At 39.2% G+C, this 14,510-nt stretch overlaps 1 protein-coding gene across 1 annotated transcript in view; it reads right to left on the bottom strand.

The window, feature by feature from the left end:
* Tdrd7 (tudor domain containing 7) overlaps positions 1-14,510 on the bottom strand; it is a 67,288-nt gene that overhangs the window by 30,875 nt on the left and 21,903 nt on the right. Inside the window, exons 6-7 of the mRNA XM_078047847.1 lie at positions 12,940-13,157; positions 2,462-3,048 (exon numbers count right to left, since the gene is read on the bottom strand). Of these exons, the coding sequence (XP_077903973.1) occupies positions 2,462-3,048; positions 12,940-13,157 (805 nt within the window). The remainder of the gene's footprint in view (positions 1-2,461; positions 3,049-12,939; positions 13,158-14,510) is intronic.

Genomic DNA, 14,510 nt, shown 5'->3' with positions numbered 1-14,510 from the left:
TTCTGCCCCCTCTAAGGCTGGCTCTGAACCTCATGCTCTGCAAAGCAATGAAATTTTACTAAGAAAAAAAAAGCCCATGGTAGGAACTAGCACATGCTAGTCCCTGGGCTCCAACACACAGCCTTGAACATACTGAACACAACAATATGACACACTGCCCCCAACTTAGTGAACAAATCACAACAAAATATTGAGTTTTGACACTCTCAAAAGAGGTGAGTGTATACTCTAAAAGGTCTACTTTCTGAGAATTATTTCTAGTATTATTTTCAGACATGCTCTAGCCCTTTCTACAGCTTTCCAGCATTGACAACTTCAGTCACCTTGTCCCAGTTTATGTCTCAAAACATACTAGCTTCTTTTCTGCCACAAGCAGGCTATTGTTTCTTGCCTTCATTAAAGGCCTCGTTCCAAGATATAAAACCTAGAAAATCAATGTGGATAATGAAACAGGAGCTATCCCAGACAGGAGATGGAGACTTTTAACCACAAAAGGAGGCTGGGGCACACCACACCGTAGTTCTTTGTACTGTTCCCAGTTTTTATTTATTGAGCTTTGCAGATGTTAAGGTGCTGCCTGGAATGCAGCTACACCCTGAGCTCTGGGAGGTCTGCAGTTCTGCCTAAGTACCCATTTCCTGGAGTCTCAAGGGCCTTGGTAGCACTGCTCCAGCCCTGGGAGCTCAAATGGCAGAGCCTGGGCTGCAGCCCTGAGGTGGCAGTCTGCCTGGTACAGGCTCCTGTAGGGAAGAGGGAGGCAGGGAGAAATGCAGGTGCTCTCTGTGGCAGCGAGGAGAGTAGGATAGCTACATGGCTGGGGTGAGGATAGAGAATGAGAATGAATAATGACAAGATTACCTGAGCAAGGAGGCACATAGGCAAATTTTACAAATTGTTTACAAGTTTCACAAAGTTAATTTCTGAGACTGGAGACAAAGATTCCCATATTTGACCTCGGGATTCTGCTAAAACACCCCTTGAGGACCTTTATGAGCCAGAAGCCCATCTTTCAGGGCCTACTTACTGACTGCCTAGGTGAAGAAGATGGAGTACAACAGGGTACAGTCTGGTCAGGGTCTGCCAACTCTTAAGGAGGGGGACCAATGACCTAGGGTCAACCTAACAGTAAATATGACCTATAATGCTTGCTGGTTGCCAGCTGTCCTGCTGAACACAGACTTCAGGATTTGAATTTACATTGGACAAAGAAGTTTAAGAAATCTGAAGACCCTGAAACTAATAATCCTGGAATAGTTTGGAACCCTCAATTAATGTCTTAGAACTGATCCAGATTCCTGCCAACCTTTCCTTAGTAATGTCAGAAATCACAATTGACCAGCCCAGCACTGGATGATCTCTGACAATGGCACCAATGATTACTGGTAATAGATACCAAAGAACCCTGTTGTAAGTAGGTTTAAGTTTTCTTTACAACATCAAATAGTAAACATTATCAATTTGCCCCTTGACATCTTTACCTCAATCTATTAGTGGACCATAATGGCACTCCTTAGCCTTCCCTGAGCTATGTTTATCATTAGGCCATACCACTCCCAGAATAAACACTTTATATGGTCACTACCCCTGTATAAAACAAGCCCTCTCTAAAGTTGCTTCTAGTTTGAGCATTCCAAGAAACTGGGTCACACCATTATCGACTCAAGACTCAGATTATTCATAGAGAGCAAGAGTTTTTATAATTTTTAGCTCTTCTTTTATTGAAGGAGTTTGGTTTTGGTGGTCTTTCTTTGAGCTTTTCCTGCTTGGCCCTGAGTATCTGGCAGCTCAAACCACAGGGCCATTTGGGCTGAAGGAACCTGGATTCTGTTCTGCTTCAGCCTTTTCCTCACCTGCCAGCCAAAGCTATACCCTGGGCTGGTGCTCCAGAGCTTCACCACAGAGGCTCCCATTCTTTTTCCTGAGCAGGAAACTGAAAATTGTAATTGCTCTAGACTTTCCATGTATGTACAGTTTCTCCAAAGTCCAAGGTGAGTGCCTGGAGCTGAGCTGTTTTTTTGTCATTCCAGTTATCATCAGCCACTTGGGGATTGACTCCTCCTCCCTGGCAATGATACTGAAAGGCTCATGTTGCCAGAGCACCTCTGGGTTCAAGGGCTAATGGTGCTGCTTAGCTATTCTGACTTTTAGGAAATGCTACATACCATAGACCCTGATGAAATGATACTACCCAGTCGGGGGTGGGGTTTGCTTTTCCTACGGACTAAAATGCTTTTGACATTGAATTTTTTTCAAGCTCATTTTTATCATCCTGATTTTTTAAACGTTTGGTCATCATTTCTCATAAGAATAGTTGTATGTTTTCAAATTTAACAAATATGTTATTATACTTCACTATAACTCTAGAAAACTAAGAATGCATTTTCTTTCCTCTGATCCCCGGCATCCACAAGCACAGTCAACAGTACACAAGCATCCTAAAGAATCAGAAAATGCAACTTGCCTGATGACCACTTCATTTGTGTTGCTCAGTTCAACCACCAACACAGACGGGGATGCCTCAGTCGGAATCACCAAAGGAGGGACTGTTATGTCCTCCATGAAGGTTTCGGAACTTTCAGCAATGTTTTTTTCTAACTGCAAATATTCTTGTTCAATCATAGTCTTGATATCATAATCGCCTTGTGCTTGCCCTTCATCCTTTAGGATCTGGCCGGTGGGTGATGGAAGTTTAGCATAGAGAATGGCCTTCTGGGGATTTCCAGAAATGTAGTCTATGGTACACACATCAGAAAGCAAGGCAAGATTTTTTAAGGCATCCTCAGGGAATTTTACTTTGTACACGTCCTCAAATGCTTTGGGGAGTGCACTAGCCCAAAGGCCACTGGTGTACTTCACCAGCAGCTCCGCCACTTTCTCTTTGATGTCCATTGGCATGACTGCTCCACTTCCTTTCAATGGTGGTGTGTGTTTGGGAGCAGGTAGTGGGGATGGAAGCACTTTTTCAGTGTCCTGTTCACTTCTCAAAAGCTGCTTTCTCTTAGCTGGATAAAGAAGTGAATCTTGACCACCACTGCAAGGTTTTTCCACCTGAAATTTTAAAGAAAGTAAAGGACTGACATTTCAATGACTATAACTATTTGGAAACACATTAGTGCATTTTATATTTGTTTGCAATGTTGTTTTCAATCAGATCACACATAAAAGCATGCATTTTATTCTTCTCAGTTACTATGATTTTAATGCATTGCCTTCTCCTGAAAATAACATGAGCCCTGTTCCGTAAATAACAATTAAAATAAAATAGTATTAACTTCCCTTATGAGGCATCCAGTCTTCAACTGCCTAGAAAACCATGAGTGCTTCTGCCCTGTTTTAAGTGTTCTGCTCATTTGGCTTTTCTGCCAAATTTAAAGCAACAGCTTACAAAATGGACTGAATCCAAGGTGAAACGAAGCTATGAACAGGTATCATCACTGTCCAGATTAAACCACTGGGAAGAACATCAGGAAATATTAAGACAAAATAGGAATGCTCTCTGTCTTCTTTCTATAATATCCCAAGACAACCCTCAACTTTTCATTATTTAGAAAAAGATGCCCCAAAGACAAGGTACAATTTTTTACAATCACCGTAGCGTAACACAAAGTTAGCTGAAAGTGCTGTCACTACAATGAACAAGTGATTTGTATGCCAACCATTTTCTAATTTTATGTGCATACCATGTGTGAGGGCAGAGCTTGATACATTTTTTTTATGTAAGAAAGATAAGGAAACTGATATATGACTTCATTGTTTTAGTTCTAGACCTTTCTACTGCTAGTCCAGGGGCTGGCAAACTACAAACTACAGCTTGGCTAGCATTGATTTTTGTATTTTTAAAAGGCTGAAAAAAATCAAAAGAAGAATTATTTGATGATGTGAAAATGATAGGAATTTCAGTGTACATGAAATCTTGCTGAAGCACTCTCATGCCCATCGGTCTATTACCTGTATTTTGCACTACAGCTGCACAACAGTTGTGACAGCCTGTATGATGTGTGATAGCTGCACAGCTCTAAGACATTCTAGAGCCTGAAAAGCCTAAGACAGTTACTATCTGGCCCTCTATAAAAACAGTTTCTTAAACCCTGTATGAGGGAGGCCATTAGACTGAAGTTAATATTCACTGCCTTCTGAAATATTCATATTTTATCAGGTCCCATTCGGCTATTCCTTAGCTGCAGTTTAAGCCCTGAGGAAGATCCACCAGGGTAATAACACAAACCTAGGGGCAATCCCACCCTCCAAAAAAGAGTATTTAAGGATGCTGAGTGGGCAACTTTTAGTAAACTTTTAGTAAATGCTGATACCATTCACTTCTCCTTACAGCTTACAAAGAACACAGATGTGCCTGTGCAAAGAAAGATACCACCTTGTCACCAGAAAAGTGCTTTAATAGGTCAAAAGGCACAACTTGATATTAAAAGATTCCCTTTATTCAGTCTGACTATACATTCTAGATGATACATAAGCAAATTATATTAATACAAGTGTAAAACATTAGGTTTTCCCTCCTCATTCTTCTGCCAATGTGTTTCTTAAGTTTTGAGGAATGAGTAAAAAAGTTCTTGCATGAAAAACATAAAGCAAAAATGACAGCAGAAGGGCTCTATGGCTCCTCTACCAGCTGCAAGAACTTCCTGCCACCATTTGTAGACTCCTGCTGGCACAAGCTCTGCATGGTATGCCATTTAACTGTCACTAATTTATGTCCTTAAAGTTTAGCCACAAGAGCACAGACATTTGGTGTGTGCTCATCCTTCTTTCCATGGTTAGTCCATTTCTTGAAATATAGAGTCTAAAAATGCCAATAGGCTCTGTGCTTTAAGGCGCTTGATAAGGTACAAGAATTTAGATTGGGTAGCCAAAGGAGGTTTGAAAAACAAACTCCTGCCACATGATAAAGAAAACCGAATCCTGTGTGAGTGATTTACTTGCAGAGAATCCCAAGGAGTGTAGTTTGAGATCCAGACATGGCAGCACTCTGTATCCAAAGCCCCAGGTGAGTCTGCAGGGCCCATCTTAAAACTCTTACTTCAGTTCTCATCTCCCAACCTCCTCTCAGGGTTTTCTCTGGAGTGGATAGTAGAGGCTAATTCCAATTTGGGGGACAGACCATCTTATTCATCTTAAATGACTTTCATAAGCCTCATCCCCCAACTGTCCATATGGCTTCTTCTAACCCATAAGAGGATAAGAAGATTCTTCTGCTTAATGATTCTTTTTCTTTCCAAGGAGTCAACTAAGAATATGGGATGCCTCAGTGTTTATTCAGTCTGCCCCCTTCCAGTCTCAAAGCCTCAATTCCCATCTGTGCCTCAGATGTCATCAGGACCAATGACTTAACAAAATGCTTAACTTTAGCAAACCTCTCAGTATGATCTCTGAATATAACCGGTACAACAAGATCTTCCAAATAGGATTATTATTATTATTATTATTATTATTATTATTATTATTATTAGTGCCCCCTGGGCTGCGCTACCCCTCAGCTACATCCCCAGCCCTTTTTATTTTTGAGAGAGAGTCTCACTAAGTTGCCCAGGCTGGCCTCAAATCTGATCTTCCTGTCTTTCAGCCACCAGAGTGGCAGGGATTACAAGGTGTGTGCCACTGTGCCCAGCTTGAAGTCAGTCTTCAACAGAACACTACGATCACTTAATATGTGTTGGTGCAGGGTAGGAGCAGAATTCTGTTTATTCTGGCCTTTATTCCAGGATAAAGTCCACTGGAAGTGCTGATAAGCTTCCAGGTATGTCTGCAGCACTTAAGTCAAACTTTACCAATCAGCCTACAAAGCAAATTTTTGACCAGTAATCCCAAATTCATCCAAAGCCAAAATAATAGCCAAATAATCATCTAAACTAGAAGGTAGATTTTTTTCTTCAGCAGTTTTTTTAAAAGATAGATAATAATTCCCACCAATGACTAGCTCCTTGAATTGTAGGCACTTTCCAATTTTTAATGGCTTCTTTATCTGGAAAGGGGTTGGTTATGTGCATAAATTCCACTTATTCTCCAGTGCTTTAGCCTCTTTAAATTCAGACAATTTTTACTAAAATGAGCAGTAAATACATATTTGACATTAGGAATGAAACCTGATACTAAATTGATTCTGATATCCTTCAACACTTTAAACAAATATTCATGGATGGATTTAGTGTTATGGAAAATAAGCCTGGTCCACACACTTGGTTAACCAATCTTTGGAGAATGACTTAAGGGTTTCTCAATTCAAAGGGAAAAAAACTAATGAAACATTATTTAGAGTTAAAAATATATAGATTTGTATAATCTAATACACATATTATATATAAAAATATAACCTAAAACAAATGTGACTTTTTCCAGCTTAAACTCTTTTTAAAAATATTTTTAATTATAGGTGGACACATATTTGTATGTGGTGCTGGGGATCAAACCCAGTGCCTCATGGATGGTAGGTGAGCACTCTACCTCTGAACCATAGCCCCAACCTTAAACTCTTTTGTTTAAAAGTTTTCATACAAATGGAAACTTGCTTTCCCAGGCACCCTATTGTGACTGCCATCTCCCCCACTTAGAATGTGTCATCTCTTTTTAATTGTTTAATAATGGGCTTAGGAAAGAGACCCTACTGCTCTGTCTCCAGCCTCCAAGAGTCTTTGAACAGAGGAGCTGTTCTATGTATGGCAAAGTGATGTTGCTGAGCTCTGAAGCATCTGACAAGTGTCACGTGTTCATCTCCTGTCTCCCCCTAGACAGAAAGGCTGCCTCCTGGTTTTCACAGATGGTCACATAAGTCAACATGGCTTTTAGTATTTCCTTGGTATGATAATCAGCTCCTAACCATTTTAGATGGGTCTCTGAAGAGGAGGGGCTTTTTTTTTTTTTTTTTTTTTGGTACTTGAAATCTAACCCAGGGCACTCTACATCCTCAGCCTTTTTTAAATTTTTTTATTTTAAGAAAAGGTCTCACTAAGTTGTTGAAGGTCTTGCTAAGTGGCTGAGGATGGCCTCAAACTTGCAATCCTCCTGTCTCAGCCTACCAAGTTGCTGGGATTACAGGAGTGTGCCACAGGTCCCAGCCCTGAAAAGGAGGCTTTCACAGCTTTTAGTTCCTCAAGTCCCCTTGATTTCCTCCTTCACTGACTCAGGTGAGACTGAGGATCATAATCATGCCCTTCTCCTTCATGTTTTACTCTGTTTTATAACTCTACATCTTTTCTCTGGCTTTGGATGTCACCCAAACAATCATGACCTGTAATTCCACATCCAATGTATATACTACATATGGATTCCCATGCCCACCTCCCAGCAGGAGAGAGGTAACATAAAAGATGAACTGCATATGCCATGGAAACAAGCCACCTCCTATGGTAATCATCAGAAGGTTCAATATCAAATATGCCTTAAGCTTGCCGTCCCCACAAATTCATTATATTCAGCTTAATCTCTGCCTCCTCAGGAATCTCATACCTGTCTGGTTTCAAGTAGCTGCTTTAGATTTCATAGATATGAGGCTAAGGACTTAAAACATTAATTTCTTCAGGAATCTATTTGTTCAAACAAATAAAAGTCTTCATCCTACATGCCTAGAAACTTTCTTCTCCTTAACTCTAAAAGGTCTTCGCTTCTCTCTTTATAGTTTACTGTGCTGCAAACTTAAAGCTCTTGAAGCCAAACTCCTTTGAGTCTCGGAAGGCTCACCTGCTAATTCTGCAGCATGGGCTTCCAAGGTGAGCTTACCGTCTCCATGGAATTAGAATTTTCTTTGGGATTCTATAACAGAATTTTTATCAACCAACTAAATCAAGAAGCACAGTTTGGTTTCCACGGAGTAGACATTTTTTGTTGAAGCTTTAAATTATATTCTAAATTTCATTTATATGGTCACCACTCAGAAAACTGAGTGCAATAAAATCACATTTACCTGAAGACCTGCTTTTCAGCACTCTAGGTACTGGCAATGGTTACGAATTCAAAAATCAAATAACACAAACAACCCCCTCAAAATCAAGCCAATTTGATGTCAGTAATGAATAAAAGACCTCCTGGTACCAGCAATAAAGAAAACCTGGAAGAGTCATCGACCAGAGCCTTGTACCTTATGATTAGCCAATTTACAGAAAAGGTGATTGTTTGAAGGACTCCTTAACAGGTAGCTTTTGTGCTCAATCTGAGAAATACTGGGAAAGTTGAGGATTAAGAAAGAGATGAGGTCTCCAATGGCATCACTGGGTCACAAGGAAGGCAAACTGATAAGTACATATTCAAAGCATGTAAAGGCAGTGGCGGGGGATGGTAATCCTGTGTCATAGGAAAATAGCAGCTACATCATTCAACTTGATGTTTCATGCCACCTACATTCACATTCACCTCTGCAGCACTGAGGCTTTTGAGTTGATAAACCCAAGATGGCCTTGGCTTAATTTTTCAGTTAATTCTGTTTAAGACTGCGTAAGAGTCTGTGGTACGTTCCACAGATTTAATCAAGGGTGAATGTAAAAAGTTCCCATTGTAACCCTGATTGTTTACAAACCATCTACCCAGGGAAACTTTCACCACCATCTTGAATGAGTAATTTTAGAGACTCTATATATTTTGAGGACAATGCTCTCTCATTCCCATGCCTTCACCTAAGAAAGAATTTTCACTGATGCGCTCCTCTTCAGACACACAGTGTGACCATTTATATTAGAATGAACTTCAAACCATTTTCCTTCACATGGCCCAAGGTAAGGCCACTTGCTTGCATGTTCCTTCAGGAAGATGATGGAATCCTCTGATTAAGCAAGTACAGAGCTTTCTGGGCTGATCCCTGCTGGTACCTGATCCCTGCTGGTTCACTGGAGGCCTACCCTGGTCTTGTTACCTCTGGTGAGGGTGGGGACAGGAGAGGAATCTGTCCCTACAATGACAGAAACATTTGTCTTGAACTATCAGTTCCTCAAGTTCATTTCATCCACTCCTCCATATTTATTTTCAATTTAAACTTAATCTTTTTTCTTTAGCTTCTCTGTTTTCACTGAGATGATATCCTCTGTAAGACTTGCTGGGCACGTCCCTATTCATTTTGGTTTTGGTCTGCTGTAAGCTAGGCTGCCTCTCAAAAGCAGCTACCTTTATTAAATACCTTCTGTTTATGATGCTGCTTTCTATATTTTATCTTTTTAATTCTCACAACCACCCTATGACATGGGTAGAACTACTCACACTTTAGAGTAGACTGTGGCTGTGAGAAGATGGTTGGTATGCTGAAAGTGATACAGCTAAGAAATGGTAAGGGGCAAATCTAAAAGCCCACATTCTTTGTACTCAATGCCTTATGGGTAGTTTCTGCTTCAAATTCTAGAGTAGCAACACCAACTTCTCTGATTTTGCCACAGTGCTATTTCACCTTTCTCCTATTCAGATGTTCACTGAAACACAATTTAAACATCAACCCAATAACACGTTCATTAACTATTTCTTTTTATTGGTAAAAATTTGGAAAAGAAATCAGATTGCATCTTAAAAATATGTGGCTATACTTCCAAGTCCTCAGTTTATCTTCCACCACTGCTTCTGCTGGCACTGTTGGGGACTGTGAGGAGTCCACCACTGCTTGACTTATGTTTCACTTTCTCAGGAATCTGAGTTGTTTCCTATCAATCTAGAAAGATTCAGTTTTTTTTTTTTTAAAGGCAATTCATTCTGCATGGGCTGAAAGGTGCTTTATTATCTTATACAACTGATTATCACAGTTAAACTTTAGACAGATTCCTAAACATACAAAATATAAAAATATCCCTATGTGAGTGACAGACCTGCTGTTGCTTCCTTTGATGTTTAATACGTTGCTATACGGATGGAATTGGAATTTTTAAAAATCTGAGGAGTACTAAACAACTTATAACTAGTGACACCAAATGGATAAAAAATGATACATAACAAAAGTAAATAGTAAAATTTATATTAAAACCTCTTCATAGTAGCTACTAATAATTAATTAGGCATCTGCCCCCTTCATAACATTTTATGTTCTATAATTTTATGCTGCTATTCACAAAATATCATGTTGTATGATTAATGCCTGGTGTGCCATGGGCCCAACCTAGAACCCTCCTGGGGCAGTCTGGCAGCTGCCTCTCAGCAGGTCTTAGAGCTACGGCAGGAGCTCTTCTTAGCTGGGCCCCTCAGCTCTCCATAAGACAGGTGGCTATAGGAAAGGAGAAGTTTCTCTCTCCACTCAGGTTTCAGAGAATTTTGACCAAATCTCTAGTAGTCAACAGTCATAGTTTCTTTAAGAATTTTATTAGAAACCAAAGTCAGTCAGAGGCCAGGATCCTGGGTGACTTCAGGGCAGGAATTGCTCATTTCTACCAAATGATGACTCTAACGAAACAAGTTGGCCTCTGCCTGCTTGTCAGTTTTTTTTTTTTTTGGGGGGGGGTACTGGGGATTTAACCCAGGGGGGCTTAACTCCTGAGCCATACCCCCAGCATTTTTTATATTTTATTTAGAGACAGGGTCTTACTGAGTTGCTTAGGGCCTCGCTAAGTTGCTGATGCTGGCTTTGAACTTGCGATCCTCCTGCCTCAGCTTCCCGAGCAGCTGGGACACTCTCTTCTTGAACTTCCTTCAGCTTCTTGAAAACTTCAGGGCTCTGGCACAAGCTATTTCTTTTGTCTGGGATCTTCTTCCCTAGTTTACTCCAATTGTCAGGCTTTAGTTTACCAGGCCTGCCCACTCCCAGCAGACTAAGTAAGTCCTGTTTACACATTCCCTCCACACTCTCCTCTTCTCCCTAACAACAACTATATGCTTATCATTATTTGCTTAGTGCTTCTGTTCCCCACCAGACAGAAAGTTTCCTAAGGGCAAGGACCATGTCTGTCTTGTTTTCTGTTTTCTCCCTAGCATTCAGGTCAGTGGTGGCATTTATAAACACCAGCCTAACACAACAGTTAAGAACCTAATTAACAAGACCACAGCTCTGAAACAGCCAGGAGGTGTGGCTGTCCTTCCCCCAGGATCCAATGGGAACATTTGGATTTCAGCTTTCTTGGTCTGTAGCCTTATGGCCTTGGGAGCTCTGTGCTTCCAAGACAGCTTTTGCACAATGCCCTCTTCCCTCCCAAGTTGCCTAGGACACCATAAAACTGGTTCAACATCGTTAATGACTCTATATTCTCTTTAGCTTTAAAAATGCTCAGTACATATTTTTCTGAGAGATCCAAAAGGTTAAGAACAACAGATTAAAAGCATATTTCTGCCTGCAGCAAATGTCATCCAGTATCCTTAGAATGCTGCTTATGCATGAAAGAAAAAATTCAGAGCTGCTATTTGGCCCCTAAAGTGATGCTGCCCACTCTGACATTCAAAGGGAAATACCTGCATGTGGTCATTTTTGGGTGGTTAAACTATGGGAGATTTTAAAATTTCTTTATAATTTTAATTTTCAATCTTCTTTTCTTTTTACAAAGAATGTTTTATATGATTGAAAGCAATACTTTTTTTTTTAAAAAAAGAAATACACTGTAATTGGGTTTCTTCTTCAGTTTATGACAAGCCACACAGTCACCCATTACCAAGTTTCTTCTTATCCTGTTTTCTGCACTGCCTTTGAGACTGTCTGGCTTTGCTTACAGAATAACATTGGCCCTAGCCATGCTCTCAATGTTTCTGCTTTTCAGAAAGGAGAAAGCAAGTTAGGAGAAGGGGTAAATAACCATGATGCAACTATTTAAAGCTCTTTCAAAAGAACGAACCATGGTAAAACCGCTCAAAACTACTTAACAGTAGGCTGCCAAAAAATATTCATTAAAAAAAAAAAACAGTTCTGAAAAATCTCAGTAGACATCACTGTGACTGGCAGTTTGGAGTATCCTAGACACAGTGCTCACACACAAAAAAATCACTGTCACCTCACAACTACTAGTGGTTCCATATAAAACCTACCAAAGTTTAGCTAGACATAGCATACAGAGAGGAAAGGTATACTGTACTTCTGTTTCATGGTTCACCCTGACTTGGTAGAAAATAATCATGCAAGAAAGATTAATTCAAGTGATGAAAGAAGCAACAACAATAAAATTTGTTGTTTTAGATTGAAATGCATTTTAGGTCTCACCCTTGAGGTAGGTACTCCCCTCAACTCCAGTGCCAGTCAGAGATGTTCTGGGACTCTGTGGGCAGTCGGAGTAGCAAGGATGAAAATATCCCCTAGAAGTCACAAATTAAGCTACACAAATACTAGTAATTGTTATGGAGAATAAAATAACTAGAAACACCAAGAAGTGGGCGTGGGGGTGCACATATATGTCTAAAAGTTAATTACTTGTATTTAAGAAACGTGTTGTCTCTATCTCTTGTTGAACTTTCTAATAAACTATTCTGATCCATTATCATAAACTCCCAAGTATGAATAGGTATGGAAACTCATAAGTCATTTTCCATTTAAAATTTTTACTCTGAATTTGTAAAAATTTGTAAAAAATTTAAATATTATATAATTTCCAAATAAAAAATAAGGTATTATATACATAATTAACCAAAATAACCAAAATTTGTTCAGCTTAAAGTCTTTAAAAATGCTCAAAAACAAGAACATAAAAGTTGAGGCTAATAAAAATTATTACCAATAAGTTATTAAATTGGCAAAGCTTTTGGTGTTCAATGGTAGCATTTCAATAATACAAAATGGTATATGGTACATATTATCAAACATTAAATGGACTTTGAAAATAACTTAAAACCAAATATGTAACAGCAGCAAATATAACACACAGTGACCTCAACCTTGACACACTTCTCACATAAATAAGAATGGACGTCTGCTAATCTTGGAGATCAAGATTAACAAGGTAACATATGTGCAGCGCATCATGCTTCCTGGATACAAGGTGGGATGACCAGAATTCATGTTGGAAAGCTGGGAGGGAGGACATCAGAAGGGAGGAATAAGGAAAAACGTACCGTGCAAATATGAGGCCAGTGTTCAAACAGTTGTAAAATTCCTTGGTTAAGGTCTTCTTTATATAACTCTTTGTAAAAATGTGGAAGCTTAGATATCCAAATGCCATTGTTATGCTTGTTTAGTATTTCCTTTATGCGGTTTTGAACCTCATCCATTTTATAAGTGTAAGAGGCAGGAGGCGTGACATTTGGTTTTTCAACAGTCTGATTAAAATTATCTTTAAATTAAAAAAATGATAGAATTAACCAAAATACTTAACAGTTTAGATTATCCCCATTACCTAGCATTTATGCCTCCAGGCTTTGCTTTCCAGTGGGCTTGTGGGGGTCAAGAATCTTAGATGGGGTAAGGATTAAGCACAGTAGCACCATGACAACCTCATTCTACCATCCCTGAAATAACAGGCGGGGTCAAGAGATACCCAATGGGGGATGTCAGACCCTCCATTTTGCAAGAATGCTTTATAGTTCACTTTAAACATAAAGACAAACTTGGAAGGTAAATAATAATACAATTTATTATTTAACCAACTGTCTTCCTTCCTGCAACTATGTAGGATAAAATTTTAGAACATAGGTATATATGCGATGCTGATTTTAAAACTATATTTCACAAAGCCTAAGAATTATGCCTTAACAGTAAGCTCAAAGAAGGATTTACAGAAGATAAAAAGTTGCCCTGATTTTAAGATTATAATCTTCTCCTTTACCAATGAAAACAACTTCACAAAACACCAAGGTTCAAAAACAGATCCAGCTACAACAATCAAACTAGCTTCAATTTATAAAAATGAATACAGATTTGAACTCATAGATAAGAAATATCCGAATTGTTTTTATTTCCTTAGTATTCATCTTTCATAAGTTTGTATTTATAAAGTTGTGGCTAGCTTTCTTACTCACGTTTATTTAAATCTCAGAATGCCTGACTTGACATCTTAAGGCAAAGAAATCTGAGAGTTCACTATAGTTGACAGCTCTGATATTTTAAGAACTATAAAATTTGTTCTAAACCTCTTCAAAATTCCACTGGGACACTGATTATTAAAAATTACCATCTATGTGCAAAATAGATTCATATTTTAATCAAACAGTATTTCCGCTAGGATCCAGTAATTTTTATTTTGTTTTAAATTGGCTAATAGATACACAAAGACCGGTATTGGGACACTAGCCTCTGAAGATGCCAGGAAGCCAAAGGGGGAGCTGATCCTTGAAGATGCTTAGAAATTGACTCTGCTCTTCCCATCAGAGGCCATTAAGACCCAGACTGAAATGGCATGGAAAACAAAGTTTCAGGATGTCCTTATATATTTCTTATTAGGAATGTAGCTAATTAATTAGGTTCTTTTCAAACAATAAAGGACTGGGAAGAAGAAAACAACCAGCTTCTAATAAACTGGCCAGACTCTCCTTAATGACAGCTGACCCTGAAAATACACCTGCTCTGTGGGGCTACTGGAATCATCTGTACCTGTTGGTAAACAAATGAAGAAGTAACCCTAGGCTGTCGGTGGGTAGGAGAGGAGGTTGTATTTACTTGTATCTATTTCAATCTGATGGATGACCTG

Source organism: Ictidomys tridecemlineatus, chromosome 4 (assembly GCF_052094955.1).
Source record: "Ictidomys tridecemlineatus isolate mIctTri1 chromosome 4, mIctTri1.hap1, whole genome shotgun sequence".
Classification (NCBI taxonomy): Eukaryota; Metazoa; Chordata; class Mammalia; order Rodentia; family Sciuridae; genus Ictidomys; species Ictidomys tridecemlineatus.
Note: the sequence above shows the minus strand (reverse complement) of the source record. Positions and strands in the feature narration are given on the sequence as shown.